Genomic DNA, 11,308 nt, shown 5'->3' on the forward strand with positions numbered 1-11,308 from the left:
GTGAGTGAGAGAGAGAGATCATTCTGTATTCACAGTGTTTTGGCTGCCATGTTAGAAGATGCGGGTCTGTACGTACAGGGAGTGAGTGAGGACGCCGGTGTGTGTTTCTTTACCATGTTTGAAGACGCCAATGAGCAGGGATTTGTCGGCCTCGCTGTCCCACCAGTCAGCAGGCACCTCGGCGTGGAATGGCTGGGGAATCCAGATATCCAGCTCACTGAGGAGGAGATAAACACATCAAATCACTGATAATCAAACTAAACGGTTTGTGTGCGTTCGGTTCGCTTCAGTTAGGCATCAGTCTCGTATTTCAGTTCAGAACAGGGAAGAGAAGAAAGCAGGTGCGGAAATCAGATTACGAACAATTTGTGTTGTAATCGGATTGTAAAAGCAGTCAGTCGGTGGCTGGTGGAGATAAAAACAAACATCCAAAATATGTTAGAGCATTAACGTGCAAGTAGAGATTTTAGCTGTGTGTTGTCTTGTTCAGTTAGCTTTGATATCCTCAAAGTGTCTCCATGTTAGTAAAAAAGGGAAGGGGAACTTTTATACAGGTTTATCCATGAGCAGTAAGTGACAGAAACTACAGAAATAAGGAATAATGACAGAGGAAGTACTATAAAATGTAATGTAAATAACCATATATTGTGCCAAAAAGGCTCTGATCTAGCCAATGCTGCTGTGACATTACTGCTCACTTTAGCCTGAATCTGCTGAATATAAAAAAACTTTTTTTACAGACCATCATAATGGCAATATCCATTCTGCTATATAGCATATTTAGTATAGGTTGGCTCAACGTTTTGTTGCCTAGGGCCTGGAATATTGTTACAGCATTTCAAGTTAGTCTGGTCCCTTTAGTGTTTGTGGGACTAGATATCTGACTTCTGACGTCTGATGATTCCTCCCTAATATGCTTTTCTTACTATATATGATTCATCAAATTTGTGACATAGTAAATAAAAAAAATTAAAAAAAAAGCTAAATTTTACACATCCCTCTGGAACCACAAAAGACTGTCATATGCAGTACAACTGGAACACCTGGAAACTGATACACTGACACAGACTGTCAGTGTATCAGACTGATAATACCTCTGCAGGCGATACACATCTCAGCTGGAGGCTAGTCGCTCAAGGCTACATTAGCTGCTATAAAACACTCGACAATGGTACTGGCATCTTTAATCAAACTGTCAGTGGTCAAGTTGCATAGTGGGTAATGTAGGCAAAGAATGCATAGAATTAAAAAAGGACTGATTTTACTGCATCGATTTTGATCAAAGAATCTAATAGGAGTGCAATGCTAAATCAGTGAAGTACTGCTTTAAGTGCATCTATTCATACCAACTGACCAATTTAGGAACGCCAATAGTGACAGTGTTACGGGACAAATGCTATCAATCATCTCCCCTGTGGTCATTTGTTTATTTTAAAATTGTATCAAGGTATTAAATTGACAAACTTGAGAATAAATTGATGCCATTGTCATTGTACCTAAACTATATGAGCTTACAGGTGTTGCTCCAACCATTTTAAAATTACAGTCCAACCACAACCAGTTATCTGCTCAAGACCAGAATTCTTCATGCATGTAAATGACTGAGAATAGTTTAAGGTTTTAGCAGGATAAATTCTATGTTGTGGCGCCAGAAAGCCCCCCCGCCACAAAATCCTCCATTATGGAAAGAAGAAGGTAGAAAATGGTGTTTCCAGCTAGTTATGGAGAGAAAGAGTACAATACACAATGGAGCAGAAAAGACAGAGGGTGACAAGGAGGAGAGAAGACAACCAGGGAAACGCGGTCCCTATCTCGCAAACAAGCAGCATGCCCGGCCTTGCGCAACACACACACATTTAAACGGCGTGCCCGCCAAGACTGGGCATGCTAAATCCCCCTGGCAGTATTGGCCCACGGGATGGCAGCCCTCGGTATAGCTCATGGTCTAGGCACACACACCGAATCGACAATCACACACCATCACACCACACACACACACACGACACAATCAGGAACACACACAGACCAAACACACAAAGACTGACATCACAGTACCACGACACAGACACACACACACACACACACACCACACCACACACACACACACACACACATCACACAGCACAACACCACGACACTCATTGAGAGGGGGGAGGGAGAGACAGAGGAGTGAGTGGGAGAGATCAACATGAAGTGCACGTGCTCCACATTATAAATGCATTCACATCTGGGTGAAAGGGTGATGAGAGGGGGATGGGGCATGATGAGAGACTAAAGTGCACTGCAGAGAGAGGAAGAGATGGACAGATGGCAGGAAAAAAGTCTGGTGTGGTAAGAGGCGCAGACAGAGGAAGCAGTGAAGCAGTTGTCAGAGTGAGATGAAGAAAACAGTCAAGGTGAGCAGTATAGTTAACCTTCACATCGACAACCTTGCACTGTGATGCCCGCTGCTAAATGATAATGAGCAAATCTTGTCAAAATGTGAAAAAAACACCTTCTAAATGGGTCAAAATTACGATAAAAGCTCTTTTGCCCCCGATAAAGTGTTCAACTGTGCTGTCAGAATAGGAAGAACCCTGCCAAAGAGGCCACTAGAACAGACAGAAATACACCCTAGTAATAATTCATCACATTCACAGAAATATCCATCCCTCAACTCACACATGAAAGCCTTTTCACTCACTGTAAACACCTAGTACATTGTACAAGTGTGGACAAGTTACAGATTCCCATCAGAAAATGTTGGATGATCAGATTTGTGAAGCCAAATTAAGCCAATTCTGACTTTGACAACACATGCAGACATGTCTTTTTAAGATCAGTAGTGTTAACAATAAAACACCTACAGTGCGGGGCCGGAGGATGTGGTAAAAGAGACACTAAAATGAAGACCTGGAGAAAGTTCACTAACCTGGATTCGGCTCCTTCCAGAATGCGCTCGGCTTGGTCGCCTATGACTTCCTGTCGCAGATAATACAGCATCCTCACCCTCAGCAACACCCTGCAATATGTAAAAAGGTAAAGTTGGTGAAATTAAAAAATAGTAAAATCATTTAGCTCAACACAGGCAAGAGAGGTCTTACTTTTGTGCATTATTGTTATTATTTTAGAATTTGTTTTAAATTCTAAATCTACGCTAAATAACATCAGAAAACAGACAGGTTTGGCATTTCACTGGATAAATGACTTAAATGATTTATTAATGACACACATTGTGGAGGATTAGTTTTCTGTTGATTGACTTATCAATAAACTGGGTAAAATGATTCAGTTCTAAAGATTTCACTGATCCAGGTCAGTTCTTATATAGTAATGTATTTTGACAACCATTGAATGCAATTCATTTGTAAAAACTAGTAGGGAAATATATTTTACTGCATTCTTGTTGTCTTGTCAAGAGGACAATATTAAGAGTGATTCCACTGGAGGATGTGCTTTAGTAAGTGAGTAATGGAAAGGTGCTGGAGCACTGTGAATAGGATTTTTGATCTAAAACTATTCAGATGGAAAATGTCCTGAGGTTTTCTTCTGTTAAAATATTGGTGGCAAGAACTATAACCCATTACTGCATTTCAGCGTTGTCTGTACTACTGCTGTCCAATACATGGTCATCTTCTCCGGATACAAATAACAGATGTTCTTGGTCAGAATCATTCTTCCAGCGCCTCAGTCATGGTTCAAGAGTGAGAGTCAGATTTGATCTTGTGACATTGGAAAATGCTGCTATCTGGAAGATCTGCTTCACTGTAAACATTTGTCACCAGATTTGTCACCAGGATTTAATGCCAATAACAGCGGTCGGAGCAGAAGACAGAGGAGGAGGAGAGGTGGGGGGGTTGGGAGGAGGAGATAAGTGGGAGGAGCAGAGAGGAGAAGAATTGAAAGGACAGAGAGGGAGGGAACAGAAAGTTTGGAGAGGCAGTGAAGGAGGAGGAGGAACAGGAGGAGAGGGGGGGTATAAAGACAGTCATTTGCAACTCATTCTGCAGTGTGTGTGTTTGTGCATCAATGGCATCACAAGTTGCAGTGTGTGTGTTTGTTGGCAGGCTGTGTGTGCTCATCCATCAATGTGCCAGGCCTGATTAGCCACACAACACTGTGCTCCAGCCTAGCAGATGGCACCACATAATCACCCCCAAGTGTGTGTGTGTGTGTGTGTGTGTGTGTGTGTGTGTGTGTGCGTGTGTGTGTGTGTGTGTGTGCAGTGCGCGTCTTTCACCCACTTCGCGTGTGTGGTGCTGGTGTGTGTGGTGCGTGCCGTCTTTTCACCCCACTTATCAACAGGGTCTGGCCTGTCCTAGCACCTGGCCTGCACACAAAGCCAGACACACACAAACAAACTTCCCCCCCCTCAAGAAAAAAAAAAATCTTGGAATTGAATCTGGAGGGCAAGGAAGCATATCTCCCTGACAACAGGAGAGAGAGCTGACCACAGAGCGAACATGCATGTGTTTGTGTGTGTGGAGGAAGACAGAGGCTGCTGCGTCTGTTGAGCCGTGTGTACGGTTGTAGAGCCAGACTCAGAAACCATCACTCCTCCCCACTTGCATCTATGTCTTGGATTTAAAGCCACAGTCCCATCCACACTAGTTAGGCAAATACGTATTTAACCAACAATCCTATTAATGGCCCCTAACAATTCAATAGCATGTGTCAGACACTGGATAGCATGGTGTTTCAGGTGTGTGAATGAGAGAGCCTTACTTGTTACAGTGATGTTTCAGGTGTCTCTTGTAGCTATCCTCTTGCAGTAAGTGGTCGGGATTGCAGCTGGCCAGCCAATCAGCTCGTGGGGTTTGCGGAGGCGGGGCCTGGGGCTTCCCCTTCTTGCCCTTCCTACCCCGGGGGACTGGGGTGGAGAGACCTGGAGAGAAAGAGGGGGACAGGAGAGAAGGTGGTTAGGTAACAACTGACAACATGTGAACCTTATTAAAGCATTTCCAAGATTATTTTCAAAGCATCAGCAGTCATCGATTCAACTGGGTTTACTTATCTGAATGAGGTAACACTGGCTGGGATCAGGGCTGAGAACCTCAATAACCTTAGAAAGTATTGCAAAATGTCAGGTACTCAAAGATGGCATTAAATATTTGGTCAATACCTGAGTGGTTGGTCAGCGTCTTGGTGGTCCCGTCCTCACTTGGGGTGATCAGGTCCCAGATGAAGCTCTTGATGTTCTCGTCACCGCGATAATGCAGCAGGCAGTAGGCCAGGAGGGCTCGGCAGATCGTTTCCACGTCGGCCTCCTTCAGGGGGCGCTTGAAGCGACCGTGAGCCAGGATGTCGCTCCACCTTCCCCAACTAAAGACAAACACGGAGAGAAAAAATGGTCAGCCTACGGGTATACCCAGCAGCCTCAAACATAAAATATTTAATATACAACATTTGTTCAACAGTACACAGCATTAGCAATAGATTTTAGAATGCCCTGTTCAAACAAATGTACCATATTTTGGATTGTCTGATTGGTCAGATTTGTTAATCAGGAGAACTCCAAAAGTAAAAGCAAGGACTTCACAACACTGTACCATAACCTATATTCACTGATAGAGGACTAGCACATTTTCAAGTTAAAAAATGTAACACAACAATGTATATCATACAATCAAACTATACTACTAATAATATATCGTAATAATGATATACCATAACAAAATAATGGTAACACAATATACTAAAGGTCTTCAGTTGTCATTTCTAAATGGTATCTGTAAAGCATGGATGGAATATGAGATGACTAATAGTTTTTAAGCTGGCGGATAGCACCTACTCCAAATCTACTGCTCAAATAAATGCATCACACCTGAGATTTTTAAGTTTTGTCACTAAAATGTCCATCTTCTTGGTTGGATGTTTTGGACCAAACTACACTTTGAAATCAGGCTATTCTTAATTCAGCACTACATTACTTTCATGGTTTACATAAACCTGATCTTTAATGAATACATACACAAATCAACATCATTTGTGTCATCAGCCCAGACATCACACACTCTTACACACACAGCGCTAATTATACATTTTACCAGTCCGTTGACTTAACCGTTACTGTCACCCTAACTAGTGCCACCCAGGCATCCCTCTGTGCGTGTTTCATGGATCACAGCCCAACTCCCCCCACCACCACCTCCAGAGAGCGAGCGACCTTAAAGGCTGATGTGGTGGACAACATCCCTCAGACTGTCTTGTTCTACACTGAATTCTTTTTTTTCCCCCTACTGCTGCTTACTAATCTTCAGTGAACCATGTGAACCGGTCTTACTGTGAATGATTTTAGACAGGGTAAAATGGTGGATGAGGGCAGGCGAGAGAGAGATGGATGATGGGAAAAGACAACAGAGCGCTAAGCAGAGAGGACAGGCCCAGTCAGACAGTGTGTTTTTGTGTCCTACAGCCCCAGGCCACGAGACTAGACTGTAACAATAACAACGCTGACATCTCACTAGCACCACTGTCCTTTCTCCACGACTCACACACACACACACACACCACACACACAACACACCACACACCCAAGGGTCAAGCCATGAAATGGATGAGGCTCGCCCGATAATCACTATTTCTGTTGGTAAGTGTGTCAATTTGCCTCTGTGTGTGTGCAGTGTAATGTACTCGTATCTTTAAAGGCTGTTATCGAGTACTAGCAGAGCTCGGAGTTAAGATGCTCTTCTGTCACAGCACAGATTAATAGAATCTCAAATTAAATATTGTTCTTGACACACGGTTTTTGCAAGTTTGAACATTGTTACATTTGAGACTTTTTAAGACCACACTGAATGCAATTTAAGAGGCATTTTATGTCCATACGGGCCAAAAAGTACAAAGGATTTGAAGAAAAATCAGTATTGGTGTGATCTTGGCTTCTTTTTCTAGTTGTTAAAGAATGATCAATACATATAGTTTCTCCAAAAACACATTAAGGGAGGCAAGTCAGAAAAATGCGAACTTTTTCCAGTAAACAATTAACTTTATTAATCCAATCAACCAAGACTTGTCAAAAATCATATTTTTTTAAGGGCTAAAATTCTGATTCTGAACAAGCATTTTCCTAACAAAAACTGATTGTTTTAAGGATCAGGATTTTGAAGGAAAGTTCCCTAAAAATAATTTCAGTGGACTTTCTTTAAAAAAAAACAAAAAAAAAAACGTGCATGTGACATGCTTAACATTAGTCAGTTGTGTGTATGTGAGCTCTCCAAGGTCACTTCATGTGCACTAAAATATGCATGCATTTTGAATATAAGAGTGTGTGCGCATGGGTGTGTTTACGGGCAGCTCTGATTAGTGGCTATGTGTTGATGGCCTTGAGTGCAAAAAATTCTGTCTACTAAATCACTGCATGCACAGGTCTGCACCCATTAACTCTTACACACAGACACACACACGCCGAGTGATGAACTCCACCCATCAGCATGACTCCACGTCTTTTTTAACCATCTAATAAGCAGCAAGGCTAGCTGTTTACCCAATGTTTCCCATCTTTATGCTAAACTGTCTCCTGGCTGTAGCTTCATATTTAGGATATAGGAATGACGGGTATCAATCTTTTCGTCTTAATGTTGGCAAGAAAAGAAAGCAAATTAGGGTATTTTCCAAACTTTGTTTACCGTTGTATACAAAGAAATAATTCCAGAGCAATCTTTCATTTAATTATGTGTTTAAAACATTATATTTTCTCTCTTAAACATACTGAAGTCTGAATTTAAAAAAAAGTTCAGTAACAGATTTTATGCCCTAATTATAGCCATTTTTGTAAAAAAAGCCAGTGGTCAACACTGTTTACTGTCTGGTTTTTGGGTAAAAAAACATCAATATGTGACTGACCCGTAGACCAGCAGGTTCTTCTCCACTCTGAAGCACTCAGACCTGGGGTAGCCCTGGGCTTTGTCTTGGGGTCGTCGCGGTTTGGATGAGGGTTTGCTTGGTTCGTCGTCGTCGCTCTCCAGCTCAGAGAACTCGAGCATCTCGTCCTCTTTGACACTGCTGTAGTGCCGCGTCTGCTTCCTCACCCTCGGCGTGTCAATCACCAGCGTGTTCTGGAGGCAAATTCAATGACAACGTTATAGTTGTTCTTCCCTTCTGGTAATGTGTGTGTTTCTTTTTTATTTACTAAAGAACCTGGTTTCAATTACAGATGGCCTGAAATCTACCAACAACAATATGCAAAGCACCTTCTGCTTTATGCCAGTGGAGTGGCCTGTTTGTTTTTTTTCTTGTTTATTCTGACTTCTATGAGTAGTGTGAACCCTGTGAATACATGGCATCATCTGTACAAAATCGGATTAATTGGATATTTGGCCCTGTGTTTTATTCCTTATACTGAGAAAATTGGTGCCCAGCTCAAACGTAAACTGGCATTAATTATGTTGTCTAATGAATTACATTTTTGTTCAATTAATTTGATTCCCCCCCTCGCAATCCTATTAATATGCACAAACAGGGCAGTAGTTAGTTCCACAATTATCACAGAGCGCTGCAGTCGCTTCCATTTTAACATCACACAATAAGAAATCCCAGGGGAGCGGCCTGGATTCATGCTCGTAGGGCTGGATTAAGTGTTCCAGTGGAGGGCCCTCAACAAGAGAGGCGGCAAGGGAGCGCAAAGAAGAAGAGATCAGGAGGGACAAATGCATAAATTTTAAAAACAGTGAACAAATATGGCGAGGGAAGGAAAGCAGGAATATAAAGACGCCTGTTAACAGAGCGCCCCATGTGTGTGTAAGAATGTGATGGAGCTTGGGTTTGTGTGTGTGTAAGCACTAGCCTAAGTGATATCTCTGTACCCTCCAGGCATCTGCGCTCTGTTAAGTGGAGCTAAGCAGCTTACTCTCTCTCGCTCAAACACACACACGAGAGCAGGGAAACATGGGTAATTAAGGAAGAGAGGAGATTCCCAACTGTCAATATTAATCTCTCTCTCTCTTTCTGCCTCCCTCCTGATCTTTCTGTCTCCCTCTCTCAGTCTGTCTCACTTTCCTCCTCCTAGCTTGTGGTGATAGCACTAATTACCACCGTTAGTCCCCTTTCCATATGGGGACACCAACAAATGTGTGTGTAAGAGTTTGTGTGCACCAAAATAAATGGATGCACAGTGTGATTATACCGTCTTTGTGGCTGCCTGCGTTTGTTCTTGGGTGGGTTTTACACGAAAGGTATTTGTGTTCAGTATATGTCATCATATGTGCAGTTGTACGTGTGTTAAATACCCGTCCATTGATTGCGTCCAGGTCCAGCTCGGCCTTCTTGGCCCATTTCTGCCAGAAGTCTGGATCCTCCAGAGAAATGTCTGTTCGGTTACCTGTTGCAACAAAACTGGCCTGCAGACAGAGGAGATGGTCAATGCCAGGAGATCACAGTTGAGGGGGTCATTCTGACACACTTTTTACAGAACAGACTGAAGTCTGTACCTTAGCAAAGGTAGAGCCCTTGCCCTCAGACTCTATGGTGATGGTGTGGGTTCGTCTCTGGAGGATCTGGTCGATGTCTTCCTCACAGAATTTTGAGCCTTCGTCCTCCTCGTCCATCAGAGCTCCGTATGCTCCCTTTCTTAGAAGGTCCTCGATCTCCTTCTTGGACAACTGCTGGACCTTGAATAGGGACAAAAACATTTTATGTCATGACAAACATTTAGTGTTGTCAGTTAGTATACAAATATGGAGTCAAAACATTTTAGCTTTAGTTTTATTTTGGTTCTGTAAGGTGTAATACTCTCTGATTTTGGGTGCCCCGTTGAGTGCTGTAACAAAGAGATCAGAGACGTGCCCAACGAGAGCTGCTGAACTAATGATTATTTTTCATGTTCGATTATTGTATTATTTTTATACAAGTAATTGATTGTTTAGTCTATGAAATGCCAAACATTAAAAACGCTCATCAATATTTCTCAGAGCCAATAGCAATGTCTTCAAATTTCTTCATTTGTCCAACCAACAGTCCAAAACCCAAAGACTCCTTATTCACTATCATACATGACAAAAAAAAGGCAGCATCTCTTTACATTTATAAAGCTGCAAATATTGAGTGAAAGAAATCTAAAAAATGTGTTGATTATGAAAATATCTGGCAACACAGATTCACCTGCAGAATAAATCATAAATAGATACTGGATGGGTGATTGATGTGAGTGTATGTGATGCGTCTCACCCCGCTGTTGGCGTTCTCTCGTCCACTCATGCTCTGAAGGACAGCCTTGTCGAGCCCCAGCTTCAGACTGGCCTTATCAAACATCTCCCTCTCGTAGCTGTTCCTGGTGATCAGGCGGTAGATCTTGACCGCCTTGGACTGGCCAATACGGTGACACCTAGCCTGGGCCTGGAGGAGGACGCATCCAGAGATTCAGAAACACTGGTCTACAGTCCACAGGAGCATATGCAGCAGGAGGTTACAGCAGAGGACTAATGATACGGTCTGCTGAACCAGAGCTAAATGCGGCTGGTAGCGTTCATTACATCCAGCATACAGTCTGAACTCCGAGCCTGCTGCCCTGAAGGACTCTACAGTACAGGGGTCTCGATGTCACATGTCAAATTTCACTTAAGTAGAACTAGAACCATTAATACAAAAAAAGCATCTTGTGGTTTGTACCTGCAGGTCGTTCTGAGGGTTCCAGTCAGAGTCGAAGATGATACAGGTATCTGCCGCAGTCAGGTTGATGCCGAGTCCTCCGGCTCTCGTGCACAACAGAAAGACAAAGCGGTCGGAGTCGGGTCTGGAGAAGCGGTCGATGGCCGCCTGCCGTAGGTTGCCACGGACTCTACCGTCTATGCGTTCGTAGGGATATCTGGAGAGAGAGCGGGAGGAAAGGTGTGAATTGTTGTCAGCAGCATCATATTGCCAGCATTCCCACAGGAGTCAAAACTGTAGTACAGTCAATGTCAAGAGATGCATCCTCACAGTTAAACTGTCCTTTATATCATATCAATAATTCAAGATTATTAACTTTGTAATATTTATATTATTTTATATTGTTATAACTTAGTTTGGAATGTGGATAAAGTAGCGGTGATTAAAGTGCATCACATTTAGTAGCTACAGCTCTTATTTCAGTGTCAGATACATATTCAACCAACACTGCATATCTTCTTTTGCTACAAAAATATTGATTACTAAGTGTCTTTGGCATCAACCTTTCTTTTGAGATGAAATAAGTTTGGATCTTATCTCATTTTCAGGCTGTAGCTTGGGCAGCTGTGTCATTTTGGTAAATATATGGTACAGAATGCAACTTATACAGTGTGATGTAGAAACTTGAATCCACCAGTACACATCCACTGAGAATGGACTTGACAGTGAAGTAGGAGACATTTTG

The 11,308-nt window shown here is 42.6% G+C and overlaps 1 protein-coding gene across 1 annotated transcript in view; it reads right to left on the bottom strand.

The window, feature by feature from the left end:
- chd7 (chromodomain helicase DNA binding protein 7) overlaps positions 1–11,308 on the bottom strand; it is a gene marked incomplete at its 3' end in the record, with an annotated part of 52,051 nt that overhangs the window by 7,373 nt on the left and 33,370 nt on the right. The window contains 9 exon segments of the mRNA XM_035670904.1: positions 114–217; positions 2,912–3,001; positions 4,705–4,864; positions 5,102–5,301; positions 7,825–8,036; positions 9,207–9,317; positions 9,408–9,587; positions 10,144–10,311; positions 10,585–10,780. Coding sequence (XP_035526797.1) covers positions 114–217; positions 2,912–3,001; positions 4,705–4,864; positions 5,102–5,301; positions 7,825–8,036; positions 9,207–9,317; positions 9,408–9,587; positions 10,144–10,311; positions 10,585–10,780 — 1,421 coding nt within the window.

This window comes from Morone saxatilis, unplaced genomic scaffold (genome assembly GCF_004916995.1).
Source record: "Morone saxatilis isolate NCDOM2014 unplaced genomic scaffold, NCSU_SB_2.0 Contig23, whole genome shotgun sequence".
NCBI classification, from domain to species: Eukaryota; Metazoa; Chordata; class Actinopteri; family Moronidae; genus Morone; species Morone saxatilis.